Consider the following 26,724-nt stretch of genomic DNA (forward strand, 5'->3'; position numbering starts at 1 on the left):
TCTGCAGTCATGTGTCTTTGGCTAGAGAATTTATATAATAGCACCTTCTTCAGTCCTCTTTTTAATCTCTCTCAGCTCTCAAAATTCCTTGTGCCAGAGTTGAAGTGCCTGAGGGAAGAGAGGTTTTTTTTGTCATGGAGATAATGTGGAGTCATGCAAATTCCATTTCATTCAGGCACTTTGTCTGCACTAAGTATTTTACTCAGAGAAGGTGTCTTAGAAACCTGGTGCCCTCTTTTCCCATGCAATTGATGAAGCTCCCTTAGGAGTTCTGTTATCAGCTTTGTATCGTAGACATTTAGCTTTGGCCTGTGTAGGAAGAGACATACTATAAAATAAGCATTTTTATATTTTTTTCTTATTGCAGGGAACCAGCAGGAATAATGAAAGTGGAATCTCAAAGTTTTCTGTGTGTGTCTTGTACCTGAGACATCAAGTTCACATGATCTTGATCATTGATAAAACTGTCCTGATAGAAAATTAAATTTATTAAGGCAGGTTCTAATCATGGTGTTGACTACTCTGCCTGTTTTTTTAGAAGTATATACATGTTACTTGTTCTGCCTGTAATCAAACCAGCTCCAGAATAAAATCATGATGACTTGCTAGTGATGACAGATCAGATAGTCATTATTGTCTAACAGAGAGGAGAAAAGCTTCCATATTGGACGTTTGCTAAGAAATAACTCAGCAAACTTGCTTGTGGAGCAAAATACAGCACTTGCAGCACACTTAAGGAGAAGTACTAGTTTCTGAAGACAGCTTTTTAGCCAGGTGACTTGCACATGACCTCACTGTTTTCTTCCCCAGTGCCTTTACCCTTTGAATGCTGGCTTCTATCTTGGGCTGAGTCTCATGTACCTATTTGTGTGACACAGAAGCTTGCTGTAGAAAAAATTCTTGACTGTCCCCTTTGCAAGAGGAGGGAGTAACCCTTTGGGGTGCTGAATATCTGTGAGCCCTGAAAGCTTCCAGGCTAACAGTCTGCAAATTCATGCTGTCACATAGATAGCCAACCACCGAATAGGCTAAAAGTTGGGGCATCTGAATTGTGTTGTGGGCTAGATCACCCTAGATCTTGCTTACAAAAATAAAATTAACAATATCCACTTTTGCAGAGCATTTTGAGCTTTATAGTCAGAGCACTGTGTCATCGCTTAGTAGTATTATATTTATTTTTACTTGAACAGCGCCACTAGTGTCAATGGGACTTGCCGAAATGTGCTTGCTGAGGCCTTGAACCAGCAATACCAGACCTAATGATCCTCTTCTCAACAGCCTTAGTTGTTTAGAGAATTTTTTGACATGCACAAATAAAGGCACTTAAAAACCAAATAGCACCTGATTTCCATATATAGAGTCTTTGGGAAAATACCACCCCATCAATTATGTATTTTTTTTAAACACTGCCTTTTATTTCTCTGTCTAAAGGGGCCCATTTAATACTGCGAGTAATGTTCTGAGTAATACCGGGCTTGGCACAAATGAGGCGCTTAACTGAGTTCCTTATTTTTATTATCCATTGTCTGCTAACCAGTTTTTTGTTGTTTCATTTATTTGTCTTTTCCCTGGGGAAGGAAGGATGGCAGCTCGGCGTGCGCTGAAAACTGTCTTGGTGGATCTCAGCGGCACACTTCACATTGAAGACTCAGCTGTGCCAGGCGCGCAGGAAGCTCTTAAAAGGCAAGCTACCTTTTTTGATTTCCTCTGATAGGTTATATCAGCACCGTTTGCACAAAGACTCTTCTTTAAGTAAATGGGCCTGAGGCTTCTGCCTTTTTACGCTGTTGTCGATGAGCAACTATGTGGCCAAATTCTGCTTTTATTTATACCTGTATTAATACCAAGAGAAATCAGCAAAGGGCCTAGATACTGAAAAGTTGCCATGTATCATCTGAGCCCCCACAGCTTTCCTAAGTTGCTCTCTAGGTCTTATCTAAGTCTTTTCTAGATAGAAGAAGACTTAATATTCAGAATGTTTCGGCTAATTCATACGGGATTGCAGCCTTAACCGAAGTGGAAAGTAGTTAAATTAATCTGAATTACCCTATGTACACCTAAGTCACTTCAGCTGAGCTGTTCCTCGGTGCTTTGTTTAACTACAGAACCCTGATTGTACGCCTGAGCCCTTAGGGCTGTGGTGAGCTAGAGTGGAATAACAGAAAGAATAGCTTGGCCTGGTGAGCAAGGCATCCTTTGCAGAGTTCTCATTTCATTTGGTCTTTCAGCCAAGGCTTTGCTTTATTATTTTTAAAGTTTTTTTCTGCTAGGTAAACAACCTCAACTGTTTTTTAGTTGGAGAAACATTTGATAATACAGCCCATCTTTTGTAGGAATTTCAACACATTATTAAGCAGGACAGTTAAGTACCTCTTTCTCTTCTGATGAAAGGGTTCCTAAAGAAACTGAGGCATAGTAAAATGACTTAATCTGGCCGAGTCAGTGGCAGAATAGGATACGCCGTGCCAGGGACCTTTGTACTGTGTTATGACACTTTTCCTGGAGAAGGCATCTTGCAATGGGTGAAGAAAAACACAAAGTGATGTATGCTGTTGTGGTGAGGGAGGACACCTTAAGATGCTGGGAGAGTAAGAATTAATCAGAGGAGAGGAATAGGGTTGAATTAAGGATGAGAAGTTTTTACTGGAGTTGTATTGGCTGCTTAGATTTTTATAAAGCTGGACCGTTGCTCAGAGGAAAAGTTCACAGAGGGATTAGGAAACTCTGCATTTCTTTTCACAAATAATTCTGTGGAAATAATTATCTCCTAAAGATGTAAAATTGCAAGGAAGTAAAAACTACTAAAGCATTGGGTACTCATTCATTACCTTTTAATTTACTGGACTGTGTCTGCTTGGTGTTTCATGATGCAGGGAGAACTTGTGCCAGGTGAGAGTCAGCGTTCTCAAAAATCTGTATCTATATGAAGCGGTGATGCTGTTGAGATCTGTATCTGTCTGCTGCTCAGTATCTGTCCTGTCTGCTGCTCACGTCCAAACCCCCAGGTGTTAGACTGGACGGAAGAAATAGATTCTGTAGAATCAGAAGACAAACTGTTTTCTAAAGCCACTGATTGTCTTTTGTCTTCTCTTCTCCTTGATTCCTACTGAGCCGTGCTCATGCAGGCCCTGTCCTGGCTTTGGCAAGGGAGGGGGTTAGCGAAGGGATAAGGTGCAGAGAATCTGGTTTGTCAGCTTCAACCTGCTGTCACAGGTATGGAGAGCAGGTGTCATTTCACTGCAAGGAACAGCCAGGTCTTTTTGCTTAGAGGTTTGAAAAAAATGTTTTCTTGTGCTCTTTTCTGCTAATCCATGTCATTGGCCTTCCTAAATAGAAGCTGAAACGATTGGCATGCATCTTGCTTAGGGAATAAATGGATAGATTCAATTTTTAGTGTTACTTCTCAGTACTGAGATCCATAGGAAAAAAAACCCAAATATGAATTTTTATTTTATTAGCAACCAGGGGAGTTTTTTACCAGTTCATACTTGTGAAGGGTCAGCATATCTGACAAACAAGAGAAAGAAGAAGTGGCAGGAGCAAGCAAGTCTCAGCGTTGACCAACTTTATCCTGATGTTCTCCATGCAGTCCCGATGCCAGAGTTTGTTTCTATAGCAACAAACAGAGAAAGTGATGGTGGGGGAGTAATTAAAGGGAACGCCGTTGAAATTGTCACTTAAAATTATTTGATTGTTTGGTAGCATGCATTGTCAGTGTAGGGCAATAATGTGGTTTTATGTGATATTGGTGTTCCTCAGTAAAGGGAGAAATGGCTGCAAAAGCTGACATAAAATTGCCACACAGGTAACACAGTCTCCTAGAGCATCCTGCATCTCTGAATGAGCCACAGCTGCTGTGAAATTCACCCGGCATGTGGAGTTCAATATATTAATTTAGCAACAAGGTTCTTTTGTTTATTTATTTTGGTTCAGGATGCTGTTGATCCAGAACACAGGGCTGGTTTATTATCTAGTTTGAATTAAAAGGCTTTTCAAACTAGTTGTTGATCATAGATGTGTTTGCTACTGCTGTGAAGATGGAGTTTGGAGTCACCATTTTCCTCCAGACTTTTGCTGGTAGAAGCAAAGCAGGGGAGACTTGGTCTTGTTCTGGTAGCTATAATTCTTGCCATCTGTTGCACATTGTCCTCCAGTCCACAGAAGTTAAGAACCTCATGGTTTTTGTGTGGCACCAGTACTCTGGGATGTATACAGTCTTTTCATCTGCAGCCTTTAGACAAACCATCTTTTTTCAGTCCCAAAGAGACGTTCGAGTGTGTAAATAGAAGGATGCTGTGGCCAATTTGCCTTTGCTCTTCATTCATCAGGCTGCGCAGTGCTCCGGTTACTATTCGATTTGTGACGAACACAACAAAGGAGTGCAAGAGAGACCTGCTGGAGAGGCTGACAAAACTGGGATTTGACATTGCAGAAAATGAGATCTTCACATCTCTGACAGCAGCCAGAAATCTTCTGGAGCAAAGGCAGGTGCGGCCTCTCCTCCTGGTGGATGATAGGGCTCTGCCTGATTTCACAGGTGAGGTGGTCAGAAAACAGCATGGTGGATGTTACTGAACAACTAAGGAAACATAATGCTCTCTGTTTTGTAGAATGACAATCATATATATACCACTAGCCACGATGAAAGCTGAAATGTGGAACTCTCCAGGGTCATAAAGGTCTGTCCTTTTTAAATTAACATTCAACAGTCTGAAGTCATAGCTTCTTTGAGGAGTAGTGGAAATGGCAGCCAGAGCCTTCAAATAGTCAGCAATTTGGGTAAAACTCAATACTTTTTATTAATTTCCAGTGTAAAAAAAAGACTAATACTTCTCACTAGATCATTGGAGATTTATTGCACTTACCAGTGCTGATTTGTTTTACAGCAAGGATGTGTCAACTTGTTGGAAATCAGGTTTCCCTCAGCTATTGCACAGAGGTTTTGCTTGTGAAGAGCTGAAAAGCCAGTGTGTAGATGTACGCAGGAGGCTATTTTCCCTTAATAGATTATTATTAAATGTAAAATCTCCAGGTAGTTATTGTTACTTATCTTGTATTGAACATCTAGGTCTCACTCCATGTACTTTGATACCTTAATTGGTGACAGAAGGCTCATCACCCTGACTTCTCTAGATTATCATCTCTAAAGTCCTGGTTAAAACTTGCTTTACTTTCAGATGTTCCGATTTCCCTCCCTCAACAGTAAGAGGGGTAGATGATGATAAATTCTAACTTGGACATGTCTGGCAGGTGCCTGAAGCTAGGATAGTTAGTCCTTGACTTAACCACATCGTTGTTTCAACAGTAGTGAAGGTACCCACGTTTTTAACATACTCAGAGTTGAAAACCATATATTGTATATTCAGTCTTTCATTTAAAGGCAGCAAAAATGTGGATGGCTTGCCACTGCTCCCTGTCCCTTGCCTTATGAACTGAAATCCTTGTGGCTGCGTAATTTAAGTAGGTTCTAATCTTGCTGGGAGCTAGACATTTCCTGTTAAATTTTAGTGCCATAGTCTAGTCAGTAATCTTCAGAAAGATAAGTGTACAGGAGAAAAGCCTCTGTGGGCTCTGAGAGCAATGAAACCTGATAATCTGTTCTGCCTAACATCGGATCCAGAGAAATATGCCCCCAGCAATATTCTGTATTTGTGTTCTTGGGAAGGCTTTCTTGGGTCGGAAACAGCAGAGACAGCAGCTATTTCACTGAAGGCATTTAAATCAGTTTAATCTCCATGTATTTGGGATCTTTCCATCAGTTTTACAGTAGCTGATGCTAATTTTGTAAAAGACGGCAAAAAGAGATACCAGCAGAGTATATTGGTGGCGTTATTTGTGATTGTTCTGTTTCTTTTTGCTGTGAGCGGTTTGGCTCGCATTCTGTCAGTGCTGCTCTTGAAACATTTAAGTACAATGGAGAATGCTTTAAATTCCTCTTAATGGCTGCTATCGAACTGTTCTTGGCTCATCTCTCTATAAAGTTGGTCACAGATGGATGAATGTAATCCATTCTTGGTTAAAGGACCCAGATGCCTTTGGGTAGTTTCACAAATCCACATGGCATCTCTGAGTGTACATTTTGCTGTCTGAGCTAACTGAAGGACACGCAGCAGGAGACATCAGCCAGCAGGCTGCGATGAAACTCTCTGGAGACCCAGGAGCTCTGGTTGTCCCAGTAAAGGTGTAGAGGATATGCTGTGTGAAGGCAGAAAAAAACCCCAGCAAGTGCAGGATGCAGCTGGTAACTTAACCTGTCATAAACAAAACTCTCTGGTACTCGTGTTTCTCCTGTAGATGCTACTCTGCTTCCATTGCTGGTTCTGTTCAGAGGTGGCACTGCCATGTAAAAACAGCCATGCTCCTCCAGAGCAGTGCAGGACAAAGGAGGTGCAAGCTGTTCTCGAGGGGACTAATCCACATTAAAAAAAAAAAAAGACCTTTCAGAAGAGCCAAAACTAATCTAGTGTAACAGCTTCTAGGTCATGCTGCAATACCATCTTTGCTGTCATAACCAGACTGATACGTAGAACAAAGTCAAGCTTTATACCCTAAGTGGAGTTTTCTGTGACTAGGGGGAATAGAAAAACTGGATGGAATTCACCAATCTTCCTGCTTTACTGTCTTACAAAGTAGATAAATATATGTAGAATGGGATTCTCAGATAACAGAGAGTCATTCAGTTAAAAAAGTGATTTGTGTGGTCTGCTGCATTTCAGTGGAGGCAATGAGAGAATCACTGTTCAACAGTCGCTGTTAAGGCTATCCAGCTGCAGAGTTGTGTTTGTTGTGAAGGATAGCAGAGTCTGGATAGAACAACACCTTTTCCACAGACACTTTCTTCATTTCTAAAAGACATAAAACTAGCCTATGTGATGTGTCTGTGTCAGAAAATGCTCGTTTTTGCTGTAGAGTGATTCATTGCATTTGTTGACTGTGTACTGCTAAGTATGAAGAAAATTCTGTTTGCTCAGAGTAATATTTTGATTTTCCAGGGATAGCCACTGATGACCCCAATGCAGTGGTGGTAGGACTGGCTCCTGAGCACTTTCACTATGAGATGATGAACAGAGCGTTTCGGTAAGTCAGCCCCTTGTGGCTTTTTGAGTGGCGGCTGTCTTGTGCTGGGCTCTGTACCTCCACATGTGTGAGGAAATCCTTCTCGTATGGGGAAAAGAGGGTGGTAGCAATGTCACAGTTACATAGCATGATTATTGTGTCTTCCTCCGTGTCTGAGAGAGCACCACTAACCATGAACTTCAGGCAGTCCAGCCCTGGTTTTCATAGCTTTCAGTCTATAAGTAAACTACAGAAGTACAGTCACGGTTGTCATTGAGGTGAAAAAGTTAGCAATGCTTCAAAAGGAATACACAAAACCAAGGATGTTGGGACGTATTTAGGAGACAGCTTCTATGTTCAAACCTCGGCCTTTGGAGCTCAAATATTATAGGGAAGGAAATCCAGTATTTAGGGCAGATTATTCCTTACCTACCTAGTGCAGGATTTCTAGCAATATCTTCTGAAGCGTTTTGTGTTCAGGAATGCCCAGCACAATATGCTGGGCTAGATGAACTATGGATCTGATCCGGTCTGTCTTATTTCTAAAGCTCTTTGTTTTGTGTGTTGATTAAGGGGTAAATCAGATAAAATTTATCTGTGACTGTACATGAGCGAGGATGCAATAGTCTGTGCAGAAGTGCACAGCCATGCATCCTTCCCTCTAGTGCTAGCTCAGCACAGCACCCTTGATTTTAACTTGAGCTGCAAAGACTTGAACACGGGCCCGTTGCTGAGTTTAGCCCTGGTGATGTGCTTTTTGTCTGTTGTGAAAACCACAGACAAAGGTCATCTGAACATGCCCCTTACACTGCACCCCAACAGAGCCTGCCATGCCTCCCTTTCATTTCACTGGGAGCTCTCTGAGCCCACTGTCCTTCCACAGCGGTTTGGGGCGAGCTGGTCGGCCTGGCCTTGTAACGCAGGAGGAGCACCCACTCCCAGCTGCGGGAGTGCTAACCCCCATGGGCAGCTGGTAACTGACTTTAGTGCTGTCTCAGAGCTGAAGAGGACATCTTGTCACACGCTGGGTAATTCCATGCCGTGCTACCATACATGCAATTAGTCCTTTCCACTCTTTGCTCATGAGGTGATGGCTAGCACACAATTTTTCACCTTGGAATTTGAAAAAAACCTGATCTCAAGCCCCTTAATCTGTCTTTATGACCACTAAATCTGAAGAGGGAGTATCAATTACTGCTCACCAGTGTCTTATGGAGGCTCCTTGGAGTAGGAAGCCAATGCTGTCCTTATCTGCATGCCAATTCTGTGTCATAAGAACATGTATTGACCCAAACTGATTCTTGGGCAGCGTCATTAGTGCATGTTGCCAATGATGGCATTGATTTTAGAGTTTTACAGCGCACTCATGAGTGGACTCTAATTTCACAACTGCGTGAACTTAAACCATCATGTATTCCAGTGCTTACATCATTTTATTTATCGATATTTCTGTCACGAATGTATTGGCTGTTGAATGATAGTCGTTAGCTGCCTCAGGCTGGAGACTGGAACACTCGCAGCAAGAAACCAGTCATCACATTCAGAGTCCCTGAGGACTCCAGGCTTCCCCAGGCCAGCACACAGAGGAAAGCCTGCAGAACTGGCCCCGCGGAGGTGGGTGAGGTTGTCCCAGCCTGGATTTGTTTTTTTTGCGTTAAACACAGAATTGGACACTAGCTCTGGTGATGGAGGGAAGGTGCTGAAGGCCAAATCCAGTCCCTTGCAGTGGGCGCGGCATGGCCTTGCTGCCCAAGAGAGATGTATTCAGGGGGTAGCATGGAGCCTGTGCTGCCTGAGCATCCTATATCCAGGGCTGTCTGGGTGGTGCAGCTGAGTATTGAGCCGAGTCCTTCAGATCACCTTGCCTTGTGCAGACGCATTCCCAGCTGCTCGGCTGACTTGTCTGCCTGGAGGAAGATTTCATTCATCCTCTGTGAATCTGTCCTGGATTTGCCTGGTCTTTTCCTGGTCCTGTGTTTCAGGCTGGGCAGAGGCCCTAGGATGGGTTCTGTCTGATCTTTAACATCTCACTGACTTGTTCTGGGTTTTTCCCCCAGCCCTCTATTGAGGGTAAACTGTTTCGCTGGTGTCAGTTTTGTTTGTTCTAATGGAAATTCTAACTATTGGCCACATTCTCTTCTTCTCAAGCCTTGTGCCGTGTCCGTGTTCCTTGTCCTTTACTGCTCAGATGATTAAGTCACTTGGGATTTGCATTGCTCGCAGCAAAACTCTAAGGTGAATCTGATTAAATGCAGGTATCTACAGTGCCGATGCCTGTATCTGAGCTGGTGACCTGGGCTCCTGAGGGAGAGAGGAGGTGCCTGTGAGGCATCATTCATTTGTCCCCTAGTGGTGCTTAAAATAGGACAGTTGAACTGTGCCCTAGAAGTGCTTTTTCCTCTCCACTGACTGTGAAGAGCCCAGGCTGACTAATTATCTGGTAGGCAACTACTCGGTTGATATCCAACATTAGGTTAGGTAAATCTAACCCAGTATGAGTCCCAAAACGAGATACGCAGAGTAAGGCCATTCTCTAGGCACCATTTGAAGTGACTGAGACTAAATTTCTCTTTTTGTATACATGGGATTTTGATGCTGCATTTAAAGGAATTCTCTCAGGTGAGATCTTTCCTGCAAACTGCTGAATGTAAGTGGTTGTGGTGCTGCTGTCAAATTAAATTTTTCTGTATCCTAGAGGCATCCTCCCATCGTGAACATATCTGGCTGCTCACAGATACACATGCCAGCTCTCTTCTTGTTGAGCTTGCTTTGGAAGGCATTGATTTCACTAGAAGCGTTTTGTGATAATTAAGTGAAATGAAATATTATCATTTATGTACTGCTCAGAGTACCCAGGCTGCTCTGCAAACATGTGGGAAGGAGGAGACGTCCTCGAAGGAGCATACAACTCACCTAGGCCAGCCTCTTTGAGCAGAGCCACAGCAGAGCTCCAGAAAGGCAGTGAAGGGGCAAAGCAAGATTTTGTTTGTTTTCTTAAAGGCGTTTTTTTGGTAAATCAGGCAGGGTTAAGAGGAATAGAAATCCTCCTTTCTGCCCTGAAGGTAACGGCCAATGTTTCTCCTCTGTCCCCCAGCTTTGCTAGACTGGAGTCGCTTCGGTACCTGCAGAAGGTGCTGTAAAATTGAATGGGAAGCGTTTGGCAGTCATTACCTCAACTTTTATAGATCCTGTCTGGAGGGCTTTTGTTGCACTGAAACCGAGGCTGGGGAGGGGGCGGACTGCAATAAAGTTGCTGTGCTTGGTAGCACCGAGAGGATTCCTGTAGCGCAGCAGCTACACAGGCTTCCCTTTGCTGCAGGACAGGTAGCTGATGTGTCTGCCATAAGGAAAAGCTACCAGGCAGGTAACAGAAATGGAAGAATCAAAGATTAGGTCCAGATTCTGTGAAAGCAAGCCCTCTTAAACTCCCTGAAGTGGATCGACAGGGGTGACAGGGTAGCGAGGCTAAGGAGGCGCTGACTGAGGTTGGTGGATTAACAGCGGTTTCTTAATTACTTCTTCCCTTCCGTTTTTCCACCCTCTCCAGACAATCCCGTGTTCTGTGCAGGTTTTTAACAGGTAGGTCGGCTGGCAGGCAGAGATACTGTCTGTGGAACCCCGAGGAGGGGCAGAAACAGGCCCGTGTAAGGTGGGAGGATCTCAGCTGTTGGCAGGGAGCAGTTCCCAGTCTGTCCGACCACCGCTGCACTCACTTCCCAGGTGCTGTGCCCAGCCAAGACCCTCCCGAAATGCCGCCATACCGAGCATTATGACCCTTGTTTCTGTGGCCCTTTTATTGTGCTCAGAAGTGTTTGGAATCTGGTGACTTGTTGCTTTGAACTATCTGGAATTTTTGGTTCCCAACAGCGAGGAGCCCAAATCCAGCTTTGTTTCTAAAAGGCTCAGTAATAGTGCTGTTAACTGGGGAATTTGGTGGGACGTGAATGCGCCTAATATCTTTGTGCCTTTTCGTGTAACTTGTTACTGTAATTCCTCCAATGTTAAAATATAAAGTTAAGGTAAAGTGATTCACCTTCTGCTTGGGACTCACCTGAACACCCGTCTCTGATGGATACACGTAGCTGTTTGGCTGTTACAGGTGACGCCAACAGCCCCAAGAACTGCTGGGCTGCAGATTTCCTGGCAGCAGCAGCCTGAAAGCACCGCTGTGTTCTCAGTCCAGGCAAGGAGATCAAGGCTGTGGCCATCAAACTGCTACCTCCAGCCACTACCCGTGGTTAATGTATTTTAAAATATTTGCGTGGGGAAATCAGATGGGTTCTAATGTTAGGATGTTTGCCTTAGTGAAAAGTGAGGCTGCTGAGAGTAATGGACCTAAGTGCATGAGAGAGAGAGACAGGATTTAAAAATAGTTACCTGTTAAAATCCTCAAGGTAATAAATTCTTTATTTGGGGGATTTGTTTTATTAGCTGTTTCTGGGGAAGAAAAAAGGAAGGAACTTTATTTAACTCTCCAAATAAATGCTAGCTTGCATTATAATTTGGGGCTTCATGAGAGTCAGTGTCATCAACTCAAATGAAAGCCAGTTCAGGCCTTCAGCTGCAAATATTGGGGTTTTTAAATTTAATTTTTGTACTTCCTTCTTCATTCATTCTTTAGGTTGATTTTGGATGGGGCTCCTCTTATAGCTATACATAAAGCCAGATACTTCAAGAAGAAAGATGGCTTGGCTCTGGGACCCGGACCTTTTGTAGCTGGGCTGGAATATGCGACAGACACCAGAGCGACAGTGGTGGGGAAGCCGGAGAAAACCTTCTTCTTAGAAGCTCTGCGGGGGACTGGCTGTGCCCCGGAGGAGGCCATCATGATTGGTGACGTACGTGGGGACCAAATACCTTATCACCTGCCCGTTAACATAGTGCTTATCTCCACCGCGTGTGGTGCCTCCCAAATGCCACGAACTTGATGTTTCTGAAAGTACTGAGATTAAACGAGGGGTGAAAATCAAACCATCAAAACTGGCAGGATTTAATGTGTAGTCCATGGGGTTAGTTCTCTTACTTCAGTTGATGTTCAGTCAGGCAAAAAGCACGTAGTAAATCATTCCCGTGACAGTTTGTCTAATAGGCAGCTAAACGATTTGGCTCCGTGTAGCTGCTTTTAAGTGGCTGGTTAGTGATGTGCAAAGCAGAGAATGTCATGAAAAAACTTGTTAACAAATAGTGTCTGTGACCACTAACCAGCGGATCTCCTGTTCTGCCCCAGGACTGCAGGGATGATGTTGGTGGTGCCCAGAACACGGGCATGCGTGGGATTTTGGTGAGGACTGGTAAGTGCTCGATGGAGCGGTCATTTCGGGAGACAGTGGTGCGTTCAGTGATGTAGTACTGGCAGCTCCCGTGCCCGAAATGAAGGTGCGCTCTGAGCCCTGGTGCTTTGTAGAGGCCTGCTGTTCCTGCGGTTTGTTACACCGAGGGGCTGCTGGGAGACCCCGAGTCCATTGCCCTGTGCATTTTGGGGTGAATGCAGCAGATCAGATACATTTCCTCGGCTGCAGTGTGGCAGCCAGGCAAGTAGTAGACTGCAATTAAGTCTGGATAGGCTGTTATATTTAATGTTTTGACAACAGGGCTAGAGCACAGACCCAGAACTGATAGCAGGATGATATAAAGTAGTAGATGGGAGTGGCTGATCTTGTAGGTGTGAATTTTTTGCTCTAATGACTCTAAAATCCTGAGCACTAATCAAAGAACAGAGAGAACTGTTACTGTGACATCTTCGATTGCCAAAATCAGTCACAGCAATGTAACCTCTGATCGTTCAGGAACTCTGGTGATATTCCCTAGTAATTACACTGGTAATTATAAAAGTCATTTTGCTTCAGACAAAAGTGGAACCTTAGGGGACTGACAGGTATTATCAATGTTACTGATGGCACCATGGACTGGGTAAGGTCTTTCTGAGGTGGCAGCTGCTCGCACCACACAGTCCATGTTGAAAATGAAAGCAAGTAATCGTACTCTTCCTCATAAAAGCCCGAAGGGAAGATAACATTATTATTTCAAGAACCTACAACACAAATACCTGAATAGTCAGTGAGTGAGTAGTGCATAGGTAACACTAATTCTGAACCAGAGCTACTCCTGAAGCAATCTGCAGTAAGGGTCAGTGTTTGTTTAGGGAAGACTTTGGGGGATGTTTGTTGCAGGAGAACCTCAGATGAGCAGTTCTCCTACTGTGTCTGGTTGTTACTGATCCGAGGAGGGACTGGAATTTCCAGGGAAAAAAAGGATACTCAAAGGAGCTTGGTAAATACATCTTTTTGTGAATCTGTTACAGCTAAATACATCTTTTTGTGAATCTGTTACAGGTAAATATCGACCAGCGGATGAAGACAAAATCAATCCGGCTCCTTACTTAACCTGTGAGAATTTCCCAGAGGCAGTGGAACACATCCTAGAGCGTCTGCTATGAGAAAGGGAATAGTTAGTTTGAAGAAACATCGGTCTTGCATCATTTCCTTTCCTCTTGCTTCAAAAATTAAGGTCACAGGATCAGTGCATGCATTGCATCAGAAACCTAGCCGTAAGCTCCTTCCACTCGAGTTGTGAAAGGGCAGAGGATGAGTGTGGGTCCCGGAAAAGCCCCTTTCCTGTAGTAGTTTCACGAGGACATGATGAGGGACCGTGGACACCCAGCAGGTGAGACAGAAAGGTTACTACCAACACAGCTGCTTTCCTGAACAACATAGGGAACGTGGCAGAGAGTTCTGTTTATTTTCAGTTTTCAAGAAATAACTGATGCAAAGCCCTGTCTGGAAAGTGTCACATTCTTCTGCTGAATAAGCTAAACTGAAAAAACCCACTGGAAATACTCAAGTAAATAAAGCTCAAAGACTAATGACAGAGCCTTAGTCAGCCTGTAGTGATTTCACTGAGTATGCCTCTGCTCTGCTGTAATTTAAAGGTAGACATTATGCACATTTAGAAGTGACTTTTAAATTAAAATATCACCATTGTTTAATAATAACTACTGTTGATATCTTTCCTCTCATTAGAACAGATCGTGGTTTTGTTTTTCAAATTTTACATAAAATTAAAACTGTCAGCATTTTACAGATGTTTTAATTAGATGCTGTTATTAAAAAGAATGGTACAGAAACAAAAATCTGGTATTAAAAGCCTTAGAGACTGTGAATTTTTAAAATTAGACTTCAGCAGGGTCCTATTAATGCTACAGTTGCAAATTTTCACTATTGTTGGGGGTTTTTTTGTTTCTTTTTAATGTTATGGGAAAAATCCTTTACAAGCCATAGGGACAGATTCCAGTTTTTACACAGTTGGTTAGTAGAGCTGTAAAATGAAATTTAATTCTGTAGTATGCAGTGCTTCTCCTATGTGCTAAATCCCCCAATATGAACCAACTTTGTAATGATGGTAAATAGCTTTTCTGGTCCATTTGCAAACTGTAATAATCAAAGTCCTTTACAGTTGTTTTACAGTGCTCCTGAGTGTTAAATTATTAGATTGTAATTATACATTACTGGAGTAGTGACCTTATTGAAAATACAGTTTTGTGTTAATGAGCCATGCTCGTTCTTGTTAAGAAAAATCATTGTGATGAACGAATGGGAAGCTCTCCTTACATGAAAGAGCATCTATGTGCAGTCTCACTTGGTGGGTGGTTGCCTACATTCAGATTTAATCACTGTCCGAGACGGAATGTGTGGACAGAGTAGACTTTGTAGTAGAAACACAGTAGAAACAGTAAAACCCCCAGGAACAAAAGCTGTCTTTAGATACTGTTTGTGTGCCCTCATAAATTATAACCTACAATTTTGAATAAATTCACACATCTAGTGTTCATGCCAACAATTCTGAACCCGTGTTGGTTTCTGCTTGGAGTACGTCAGGGAGGGCTTTGGCCCATAGTCGGAATCAGGTTCAGGAGGCAAGAGATCTGTTAGCAAAATCCCGTGAAGACATTTCCCGTAAAGGCTTCTGACAACGTGACTGATACTGGAAGAAAAAGAGACTGTCGGTGCTTCAGAGGTCCTGGAGTGTGCTGGAAAGCGTGCAAGGCTGTGGTACATACTTAGAAAAGCAGCTGCAGACAAGCCCGTGCAAGGAGAACACTGGGAGAACTGCAAAGAGGGTAACTAACTCTCTTGGCAAGCAAGAGGGAAGGTAAGAGAGAGGCAGCAGTGAGAGCCGAGAGCCTAAAAACATGACTGATTAGAATTTCTGTTTAAAAGATTGCAGGACACATGGCAGTCCTGACTGCTTACCTGGCTGTGTTTATAAGCAGAAAAGTCTCCCAGCTTGTATTTACCACTGTGCTGCAAAGACTCACCGTTTGCATTTTATGGCTGGCTGCAAATGAGTGGGTAGCCACCAATCCAGTTGCTAGTTAGATTAGCCTAAATCTGCCGATTTTCTACTATGTCTCCCAAGTTCCTCTAATTCCTTGCCTTTTCCACCTTGGAAATACCCCAAACCAACTGGAAAGTAATACATTTGGCACATCAAGGCTTTGATGTCAGCTGAAAACGATGACAAACTAACCAAATTTACAAGGCACTGCTAAGGTCCCGGATTTCACTGGAGGCAGTCACTTACGTTTCATTAGAAAGGGCGCAGGTCGTTGCTGGTAAAGCCGCACTGATTGTGATGCTCTAGTGAGTCTCGGAAAGGGAGAATTACACTAGTCATCTAACTGTTCTTAACAAGCTTTCTGCTCCAGTTCTTCTACCCCAAACCTGTAAACAACTATCATGAATAAAGACTGACAAGCAAGCAATCTCTTAAGTCTTTATACATAAAATTAAGGCTGGAGTCTTCATTACATAGCAACTGCCATTACATTATTTCCATGAAGAATGTTTTTTGAGTGGTCATTGAAAATGACTAATAGAAAATACCCAAACACTGCCCCCATCCCCATTAAATTTTGAAAGTGAAGATTTCCCCCTGACATTTCTCACTGCATTCTCTTTCCTGGAAACAACAGCACTTCCTTCCCCATCACTGTTTGATCCTTTGGAGGCAAGGTGATGCCATTTTGGATAGCAAAAGTCTTGGAAATTTTCAATCTTTGGGGTTTTTTCTTGTCAAACTGACTCAAATTCTCTCTGCCAAGCTGTGTACTTCTGGCTTAGATTCTTTGCTGATGGCTTGGTATGGGTGATCACATCCAGGAAATCTGCTGTTGTGATCGTGTCTAATCGGATCACAGGTAAGTTACTGTTACCTAAAGAGAATTGATTAAATACTGTTACTATTACCAAAAGACATTCTTTTATGTCCCTGTCTAATGCAACACTTAATATACAAAAATAACAGAATAAACCTAGTGAGATAAAGAAAAATTCATATTGGTGCACAGATACTGACAGTTTTAAAAAAAGGCCTGGTTTTCAGAAATGTTAGCTTAGGTAGATGCTTTAGAGATGTACAGTTTAAAACTTTTCTAAGCAGATAACAGAGCTCCACCTGCTGGGGTTAACATTATAATTTCTAGAGCTACAGCAGATCATCAGCATTTCCCAGATCAGATTCTCTCCTCAGAGCTGTAGTACCTGGCTGATGATTTTCAAGAGCATCGAAGATTTTCCTCACTGGTCTCATGGCTGCTTCCTTGCACACGAGTTTTATGTCTGAGCCAGAGTACCCATCTGTTTCCTGTAACGGGATCAGAATGATACGTTGCAGCTTATAGCCTTACAAATGGGACAGGAATGGCATTTACAAGCATATATATTTATATAAAATATTTGTAAAGTCTATTCCTGTCTGAAATGTATGTGTATATATATACACATACATACTTTTATGTGTACTCTCCCCTCAACTTACATTGCTTGTTCTCGTTTTGAGTGCCTGCAGTACCTTGTAGGAGCAAGGAAAATACTGGACGTTTTCCTTCTGTAGGGCAACTTTCTGTAGGTCAAATAAAACCTGCCTTTCTGTGTCTGTTCCCAGCTTTCCTGTTAATAAAATAACTACATTTCCTCATTAACATTGATGAAACAAAAACTGAGCAGTATTGTCTCTGTGAACGGACGTAAAAAGGGCCAACTGGGTAAGCTGTTAGATATTTTCAAAGAATTCAGGATGTGACAAAGGGCTACATGAAGAAAGCCTGCTATTTAGTGAATCTCTTCACTGTCTAAATGCTCTTTTCTCCTGCAGCAGTGGAGCTGTGACAAACCTTCCCTACACAATTAACTGTTCGTTACCCCGATGAATTGGAAGTGCTCCCAGCCTGCTGAGAAGAGTGATAAAATATACTGTTGCTGGAAGTCTCCCTGTATTTAAGGCTGAAAAGTTGGCCCAACAGAGAGGATCAGAATACACCATTTTGCAAGCAGAGCTGCGTGAAACCAGTGATTTCCATGGCCAGGTATGTGCCTGTGAAATGCTCGGCCCCGTGTCTTGCTGGAGCCTCAAACTGAGCTGCGGTCCTTCCCCCAGGCTCTGTACATCGCAACTGGTGTATATGGAGGTGCTGTCCCAACCCTCCGCTTTGGACCTCTTCTGCCACAACGTAATCCCACTGCTGTGGGTGATGTGTGTCACTCTTGCTTATGGTTCCCACCCGGAAAGACCTCAAGCACCAAGCGGGCATTGTCCCTGCTGCAGTTTTTGTCTCACCTGGCCCAGCAAGCTGTAGTCCAGATCCGTTCTCAGCTCCACGCCTCCGCTCTTGCTCAGAGGGGGCAGCCAGTGCTGGATCATCACCCGACGTGCCTCTTTACTTGGGAGGTCAACCAAAATCCTCTTCTCCAACCGCCGCAGCATGGCGGAATCTAACTCCCTGCAAGCAAAGGAGGAGAGGAATCGTCTCAGCGCATCTCGTTGCGGAGACGTGGCGTTGACAGCAAGCTCCTCGCTGCAGGGACTGACATTTTTCAACCCCACCTGTAACTGTGTCAACCTAATTTTGGAAAAAAAAAAAAAAGTATTAATTATCCAGTGTATTCCTAATACATGGAATGTATTACATGTTCAGCATGTTAGCAATATGCTGGCTTGTGACAATGAGGCTTAACAATAACAATCACAAGTTGTTATCTTCCCTGGCGCTGGTACTCATCTGCAGTGTGTCTCATCAGTAACAACCTCTCCCTTTCTCCCTTTGCTATTAAGGAGACACTACAAATTGTCTGTCTAGGGCACTGTCAGGACTAATTAACTGCTACTTTGTAAGGGATGCTCAGTAGGTATAAAATACAGACTGAAGGTCTCAGATGTGAGGGCCATGTTTATGGCAGAACAAGATGTTGATCTGAGACTGCTCCTGCAATACAAATTACAAATAATACAACCACAAAGGAAAATATCCCTATAAAAAGGATCATATGAAGGATGGACAGGCTGGATAAATGGGTCAGTGAGCCAAGAAACCATGATGCTGTCAACATCAACACCAATAGAGGTGTTTTGTCAAAACAAAACAAACAAACAAACAAAAAAGATAAAATACAAAAGATTGGGACTATTCTTCATTTCTACTTGCTTGTGATGAACAAAGGAAGCTTGAAAGAAAAAGGAATGTTTCTTTGTGTTCCTTTCTCAATGCACTTCATCACCATCTAGAAATAGTCCTTCTTGCCAGTGCCACAGATTCGATCAAGTGTCAGGAGTCCTGGTACGCCCGGCATGCCAGCTCCTCTCCAACACGTATCCAAACAGTTCATTTTAATCTAGTTTTTTTCCCTAAGTGCTTTTCAGTTGTTTGCAGCTAATGGTAATACAACCAAACAACTAAATACAAATTCCTACTGCAGTTCATCCCTTGTCATTTGTGTAATGGGAACGGTCTACAAGTACCCCAGTCATCCATAAAATTTTCAAGAAGAAATAGCTGCTACAAAATATTTACTCACTCATAAGTCTCCAGTGCCTTCCAGGAGCTGCTCTGAGCTATTATCCTTCCAGGTGCTCTACCAATCTTTCTCTACCGGCCCCATTCAGTCACTTGTTATTTCAGTTTAAAATATAATTCAGTCCTCATACCTGCTGAGAAACTCTCATCAAAGGGAAACTCACTTCACTGTGTCTTGCGTGGACAGAAAAACAGGAGCCCTAAGCACCATTTCCACCCTTGTTGGCTGAGCAGGAGCCAGCTGCTGGAGGACTGCACCTGCAATCTGGGACTGTGGGTACACTTAAACCTGCCTCTACCTTTCCCGATTCCCTGGGTGAAATCTTTTTGCCAGCAAAGTCAACATTCCAAGAAACACTTCTTGTATGAAACTCCTCTTTAATTTACAGGGAGCTCAAAGCCAGCTCAAGACAGATCTGTAGCACACCCATAGAGATTATTTCTGTCACCTTTGATGACTGTGTCCCTATTTTTTAAAAGCAAATGCTTTGTACTGGCATAGCACATGATAAAGAAAACCAAAAATGTGCTCCCAAATCTCCATCTAGGTGCCTGCCTAAGTTTTCCACAGATCTCAGCACATCTGGCTCTCGGCTCAGCGAGAGCAGTAGTGTCCCTTTCCCCAGAAAGGACCTCTCAGTTTGGGAGAGCTTGTTCCACATGCACTGAGCCAAGGGCAATGAAAGCAAAGATCAGAAAACCGGATCAACAGGAACTCAGAGGACAACAGGAATTCATTCAGATCCATCCCAGTACTTAACCAAGGCCTCAGAAGTAAATACCAGAGTTTGCTAATCAATGGCTGTTGGTATACTGAAATTATTATCGATATTTTTAGGCTGTTTTAAGATGCCATCCAACATTCAGCGCAACACCTCTCGCACAGGGTCCCACCCAGAACAACCAAAGAACCATGTTTGTCCCCACTGTCTTTCAAAATGTATTTTTCAGCTCAACTTCACCTCAAAATTGCTTTGCTTGGCTGGAAATGACTACTCTCTGGCTGACCAACCCCTTGGCTGTTATTTACCTGTATTGCCATCCTCTGCATATACAGGGCAAAAGTGCTCTGGGTTTCAGAGGTGTCCACGCAGGTACCCTAAACCACCCTTGCAGGCAAAGAAAAACCACAGCCACAGTCTCTGCAAATACCCTACAAATCCTCTAAATGATGGCATTTTCCGCCACTCCTCCTGCTTCAGAGCACTCCTGGGGTGTCCTCCAAGATCACAGTTCATAAGCTCCCTAGCCACGTTCTGTAAATAAGTCTGCTGATACACAGAAGTTGCTCTATTTATCCAGAAAGGTTACAGTGACCCTGCTTCTTGGCCAAAGAGGAAAATAAAGACATATTTTTGTTATCTAAAGTGTTTAGGTTGTTTGCTAAATTGTTTTGTTAGTGATCAAAAGCAAGGTTAAGTAACATTAAGCAGAACAGAATAATAAGCATCGAGCCAACCAAAATATTCTCTGAAATAATAGCCAATACAAGTACTAAGAAATGCTCACGAAAAGATACACAAAGCTGTACAGGACCTATAAAAGCAGGTGACTTTTCGGAGCTCCCCCAGGTTGACATCATGTGGCATCATGCGGCATCATGCCATGTCATCACTCCCAAATTTCACGAAGATAAACAAGACACCTATTTTCATTTCCAGAAGGAAGAAGGGTAACAATTGTGGTTTAGGCAGAAACTAAAGAGACCTCAACAACTCCAGAGGTGAACCCAGGAACGGCAACAAGGGCTGACTGGTCCATAATCCCTGCCTAGTGCAATCATCACCGCAGTGCTCTAGAGGAAAAGGCACCAAGAATGAGCGAGCTCGCCATGCTTCCCACCTCCCACCCTCCTCTGCAGACGGCCTAGGAAGACCCCACCAGCTGAAGGCTTGTATTCACTCCACGTCTTCTCCTGCTCCTCTCAGAGCTTCCCCACACTGTTCTCCGCTTTCCTTCCTCGCTCTCATCCACCGTACGTACCGTGCAACGCTGAGAGGGAGGGAAAGGGCTTGCTATGGGGTAATCCCAGATCTGATTTGGGTTTCACAGCCCACCTCTCCTTGAATCCATCTTGGCCACACGCTCACGGCTCCAACGGGACTCAGCTTGGACAAGAAGGGAAGAGTCTATCAGCCTGCACCAAAGCTTCACCCATCCTGAGGGTGGGGAGGGAGAAGAAAGCAGCACTGGAATGGAAGTCAAATTGAATGCACCAGTACATTAGGAAACATTCACTACGTGGTTAAGGATCACTTTATTTCTTCACTAACGAGGCCTTTATTTTATTTAATTATGTTGAATCATTTCAACAAGTAATTTGTCAATAGAAAGTGCCTTGCTGATGAGCAGCAGGAAGCGAGGCTGGGCAGCAAGCACTGGCTGAAGAGGAAGATCAATAGCTGCAGTGCAGTGTAAAGAGCTTTGTTTAGGCTTCTTTTCGTTCATCTAAAAGCAGCTTAGTACTAATTTTTTTCATGATCAACAAATATCCAAGTTAAACAGATCTCTTGAAATCCAGCTTAATACCAAATGTTTGTAAGAACACAGGGCTGTGCTGTGAAGCCACAACCTTGAACTGTAGTACTAGGTATTCTGAAACTCTGTTGTGAAATATCCCTATGCAGCCTTACAGTAGGACTGAATGTTGCCTAATACACATAAAAATAATCTGTAAACATATAGTTGAGATCTTAAAGGGGGTTCAACCCCCACCACCGCTCTGGAAGCAGATACTCCCAAATGCCTTGAGGCTGTGAGCCTCGATGATTATGCGAGAGGCTCATGGCTTTCAGAAGCTTTCCATCCCCCTAAAACACCTTTCTAAGCATACACTCAGCCACATTTTAAAGCATATTCTCTGCGGTAGGCACATTTCTGCCAGACATCTGAGTCATTACACTTAGAGGTTGGATTTGCTTAAGAAAGGGCAAAATCCAACCTGTCCATGAGCAATGTTGAAAAAATCCAAAAGGAAATTCTAAGCTCTCAGGTATAAAACTTGCAAAAGCAGGAGCTGGCTTCTCAGAGTGGCTCAGCTGCCACCCTCGTACCAACACAAATTACCAGCTTTATGTGGCAGCAGTTCCCTCAAAATAGAAATCTTGTCATTTTGGATTTACCTTAAAAAAGCTGTGTCATTTTTGATGCTTCAAAGAAGAAATTTTGCAGAAATTAGCACTTCAGATTTGCAAAATGATCCAAAATCAAATGTGTAAAACACTCAAAACTGTATTCTGTAATTTTTGCATGACTTTCCAGAAAGAGTTTATCAGTTGCATAAGGCAGACACATGTTAACAAGATACATGCAGGAATCTCTTTTTGCAGAAGCATACAGAGAGAGTTCAGCCTCACGCTGACATCAACACATTTCCAAGATCCCTAGATCCAGCACCAACCACGTGGTGACCTTCAGACCAGTTGCCATCTCTGAACTCTTCCTCAGTGGGTTTCAAATACCCGATTTTTCCTTTCAAACCAGTGTGCAAGAGCAGAAAGACATGGATCCTCTAAAGACATCTGATCCTTTTTAATACTGCCATGCTGCAGCATTACATGTGAAGCTTAGCTACTCACAGGATAATTTAAGAGACCACGGAAAGGTGCAGTGCACTGCTCAGTTTCTCTTTCTAAAAGAGTAACGATGCTACAGTAACATAAACATTTATAGTGTATTATTAACAACCATAAAGAGACAAATGGATTATTAATGTATTCTCTTTCAAACTTAACTGTTCACACACCCAGTAGCTATTTATTTTTCAGCATTTTCTTACACAACTGGAACATAATTAAATCAAATTCTGCTCAGTTCCTTCCACATAGATACTGTAACACAAAATGGGGTGGATTTTGTACTGATTTAAATTCATGAGTTTGTCCAAGGCATAAATCCCCCAAACCAACAGACTCCACTAGTATGGCTATAAAAGCCAGTGATGGCTTTGTACTTACACTGTTGGGCCAGGGTAGGAACCTGCCTAACTTGTACATCTTATTTCCACATAAATTTTAGGTGCCCACACAGCCATTCTCCTACTTAAAGAACCTGAAAACCCTGGGCAGGCCATAGAGAGAGGCAGATGAAAGCCTCTGAATATGTTGCCACTTTGGCACTTGAATTTCAGCAGGTAAGATGTCTGCCTGGTGGCTCTCAGAAGCACTCTTCCTTGACTGGATGGGAAACACAAGGTTTTGCATTAGGAAAGAAAATGTAGAGAGAAAGACAGGTCTTGTAGAAGGAGGTGGACTGGATCTCTTCTGTGATGGACAGAAACTCCAGCCTTTACATCAGAGAAGAACTGTGTAATTCTCAAGTGAGTTCTTAGGTATTTATTTTAATTTATTTTTAATGAGGGATACTGAAGGGTAACACACTGCCTGTTTGTATGCAGCAACTATGCCTCTATACCTAACTTAGATGACCACTCCCCTTAGGCTTTCTTACATTCAGAAGAGAGAAATACTTTGAATTACTCTCATGGTACCTAGATTAGGCCTCTGCTTTGATTTACAGCATTGCAGAATGGCTGAGCTTGGAAGGCATCTCTTGGAGATCATTTAGTCCAACCCCCTGCTCAAATCAGGGTCAGCCAGAGCAGGTTGCTCAGGGCCACATCCAGTCAGCTTTTGAGCATCTCCAAGGATGAAGACTCCACAACCTCCCTGAGCAACCTGTGCCAGTGTTTGATCACCTGCTCTTGAGGTTTTATGAGATTCCTGTGGGCTCATTCCTCCAGCCTGTCAAGGTCTCTCTGAATGCCAGTACAACCCTCTGGTCTATCAACCACTCCTCCCAGTTTTGTATCATCTGCACACTTGCTGAGGGTGCACTCTGTCCCATCATCCAAGTCATTGATGAAGATGTTAAACAGCCCTGACGACCCCTGTGGGTCTCTCAATTGCTCCGAATTGCTGCATTTGTTGTTTCGCTGTTGACTGTCTCACAGCAGGAAAAACTTGCCTTCTACCTTAGGCGCCAAAATTATGCAATGTGAACACTGCCCACAAAGTTCATGAAAGATGATGGACTGGGGTAAAACAACCTTTGGTTCATCATGCAGGAAATTCTGTATGGCAGAGCCGTCCACAGAGCCATGGAGACTTGGGGACCCACATCCTCCTGTGTCTCTGAAGGACTCGGGCTTCTCAGCACTAACATGTTTTAAAATGGGTCAGGCTTACAGGCCACATGGGACTGAGTCAAAATATTACCTTTGGGCCTCAACTCTGAGGCACCAACATCACTTCTGTTGTTTAATTCTCTTTGCCTGTTCCCTTGGCCTTTCAGCCTGGCCTGCCAAAAGGGGGACCAGCTGAGGAGAAGAATAAAGCATAACCAGAAACTTTGTGAGAGAACATTAGGTGGTGCGTCATGACCAAGAAGTGTGTTTGTACGCTATACGAAACAAAATATGCACTAAGAGTTGAAGCTTTTTTTACAAGTATCCAAAAGCAAGAAGCCGTGGATACACACGCTGTGTCATTCCGATTCGGACGCTCCCTATGGCCAGCAACAGCCTGCTGATCACAGCCCAGAGCCCTCCCGTCACACAGACAAGCTTTTCCAACACATCTCCCTATGGCGACCTCATGAGAATCAGCTAAAAATCACTCATCGTGAAAAACAATCCAGGAATGAAGCCTGTCGTTTTGTGAGTGCAGAGCCCTCACTTGCTCCCAGCCAGTTTTGGATGCCCTGTTCTGTGGCTGTCAGAGTACAAAGCTGGGCGAGCATCATATCAATGAACAATGTACCTTTCAGTCAAATTTCAAGTATCACCACTTGAAATGCTGCTGAGCTGCTGCTCACACAAGGTCGTTCCTGGGAATACCTGCCATTGGGCTTCTACAGTTTGTAGTTCCCTGGAAACTGCTGTCTTCAGACTCCTAGCTTCACCAACTCTACATGCGAGAGGTGAATAAGCCCACTTAGGTCTGCATGCCTTTAGGGACACGGATATCAAGAAAGACCTCAGTGCTATGATGATCAGCAGACTGCAGAAACATTAGCCGTTCAGACAGTCTGCCCCCAGCAGACACCTTATATTTCTCTGCTTCCTGTATACTTCAGGGAAAGGAAGAAAAAAACCCCTTTCTTATACCTAACTCATCTTTATTGCAGACATTTGCATCCAAGGTTGTCCCTCACCAAACAGATGATTTCATGGTTTACTTTGCTGAAGTTCCCCTCTCTGCTTTCAATGCACAGATTTCTCTGTAGGAAAATATGATCTTCCACTGAAGATTTCACAGATCAGTAGCCCAGGGACAGGGGGAATCTTGGGGCAGGCAGAAATCCACAGACTAATTCCAGACCTATGAAAACTAACTTCAAAACCAAGCCCATCATCAAAGGGCTTCAATTCCCTGTACAGGTGTTGACTTCTACTCTGTAAGATTATTAATGAGCTACAAATCAGACTGTTAAATAATAGCTGTGCTTTACCCAGAGCCATTGTTTTCCCCATGTACTATCTGCAACCATTTGATGATGTTTTGTATGAAAGAAAAAGCTATACTACACTAGTTCAGATGAATGATCAAGCCAGATCAACATGCTGGCTCCGACAGTGGCCATGGGAGATGCTGTTCAAGGAGAGCACAAGCTGGACATTTTCTGCTGTCTCTTGGACTCCCCCCAGCATCCACAGTTGTCGTACTACAAATGTCACCTCCCTACCTCATCCTCTCCTGTCTGTCTCGTTCTCCATATGTGTCCTGCCCATTTTGAGAACCAACATGATGAAGTGCCCTAGTTCCAATCCTAAACCATTTATTCTTCTATTCTAAATCATGTTAAAAAAACTTTAGAATTTTGCCCCTCAACTTTTAAAAGTCACATTTGATACCGATAAAATCCAACATTCCTATTTGTGGAGTATCCTTCTAAGCACTAGATGTTTTAAGCACCTTACAGTTCCAGGCTGAAACCCTTCTTAGCTTAAACATAGTAAATAACTTGCCTATAAAGTCAAATACTCCATTTTAAATATTAGCAGCTGGTAGCACCAGCATATGTTGACTTTATTATGGATTATTCTCATGTGGCACAAATAGCAAGAATTGTAGAGTTTAAAAGTAAAAGCTCCAAATTAATCTTTAAATGCTTTAACCAAATATCAAGGCTTTTCTGCAAAAGTCTAAATAAAATCTTTATCTGTGCTTAGAAGCTCATGCAAATGTATTCAAAATGTACTCTCTGGATCTCTTACCATGGCAGATTGGAAGCTGCTAAAACAAATACAAGATCATCAGATCGGGCCAAGCCATCCATCTGCACCAGTAATTCTGTTTTCATCCGCCGACTTCCTTCATGTTCACCACTACCAAGATTCAGAGAAATATTATTTGCTCAGTGCATTAAAGTAATCATCTTTATTTATACAGTGTCATTCACAGCAACTGAGCCCTTGTCACAGTTTTGTCCCAGTTCAAAGCATGATTAAGCTCCATTAGCTAACATCTAAGCATTAAAATCAAGCTTTCTAATGATTACTTAAATGGACTCTTCAGTGCATTAAAGTGAGGAGAATTCACTATTACTGAGACCAAAGAAATTTTTTTTTTCTTCAGATTAATCTCCATGCAGTGTTGATGTTTACTGGAAAACAGCTAAGGCTTTGATTGATCGATCTATGTAGGAGAATTTTTATAATGTGATAGTTGCCATTAAATAACTAATACCTATTCAGGGCAACTACTGGCATTTTTCTGTGAGTGAACTTTAAGCGGCCATATGAAGATACACCTACTACTGAATTCAATATTTTGCAAAATGTTCTATCAAAAGCAAACAGAAAAATATGCCAAACTGAA

The 26,724-nt window shown here is 43.0% G+C and overlaps 2 protein-coding genes across 8 annotated transcripts in view; one reads left to right on the top strand and one right to left on the bottom strand.

The window, feature by feature from the left end:
* The first annotated feature begins 1,577 nt into the window (after positions 1-1,577).
* HDHD2 (haloacid dehalogenase like hydrolase domain containing 2) lies at positions 1,578-14,987 on the top strand. 2 transcript variants are annotated; one of them, XM_009913907.2, is made up of 6 exons: positions 1,578-1,683; positions 4,329-4,537; positions 6,993-7,077; positions 11,678-11,894; positions 12,284-12,347; positions 13,389-14,892. In XM_009913907.2, exons 1-6 carry the CDS (start codon positions 1,583-1,585, stop codon positions 13,490-13,492), a joined length of 780 nt encoding a protein of 259 aa, XP_009912209.1. In that variant the 5' UTR covers positions 1,578-1,582; the 3' UTR covers positions 13,493-14,892. The 2 variants fall into 2 exon arrangements, 1 of the variants encoding a protein (XP_009912209.1); XR_011322953.1 differs by lacking the exon at positions 1,578-1,683 and having other exon boundaries at positions 4,276-4,537; positions 13,389-13,719; positions 14,878-14,987.
* Positions 14,988-15,814: 827 nt separating this feature from the next.
* KATNAL2 (katanin catalytic subunit A1 like 2) overlaps positions 15,815-26,724 on the bottom strand; it is a 32,279-nt gene continuing 21,369 nt past the window's right edge. For all 6 annotated transcript variants that reach the window (XM_069775142.1, XM_069775141.1, XM_069775145.1 and 3 more), the window contains 4 exons: positions 26,121-26,231; positions 17,671-17,833; positions 16,596-16,698; positions 15,815-16,267 (listed from right to left, as the gene is read on the bottom strand). In XM_069775142.1, the coding sequence (XP_069631243.1) occupies positions 16,128-16,267; positions 16,596-16,698; positions 17,671-17,833; positions 26,121-26,231 (517 nt within the window). In that variant the 3' untranslated portion in view covers positions 15,815-16,127. The remainder of the gene's footprint in view (positions 16,268-16,595; positions 16,699-17,670; positions 17,834-26,120; positions 26,232-26,724) is intronic.

The sequence above is a fragment of the Haliaeetus albicilla genome, chromosome W (assembly GCF_947461875.1).
Source record: "Haliaeetus albicilla chromosome W, bHalAlb1.1, whole genome shotgun sequence".
Classification (NCBI taxonomy): Eukaryota; Metazoa; Chordata; class Aves; order Accipitriformes; family Accipitridae; genus Haliaeetus; species Haliaeetus albicilla.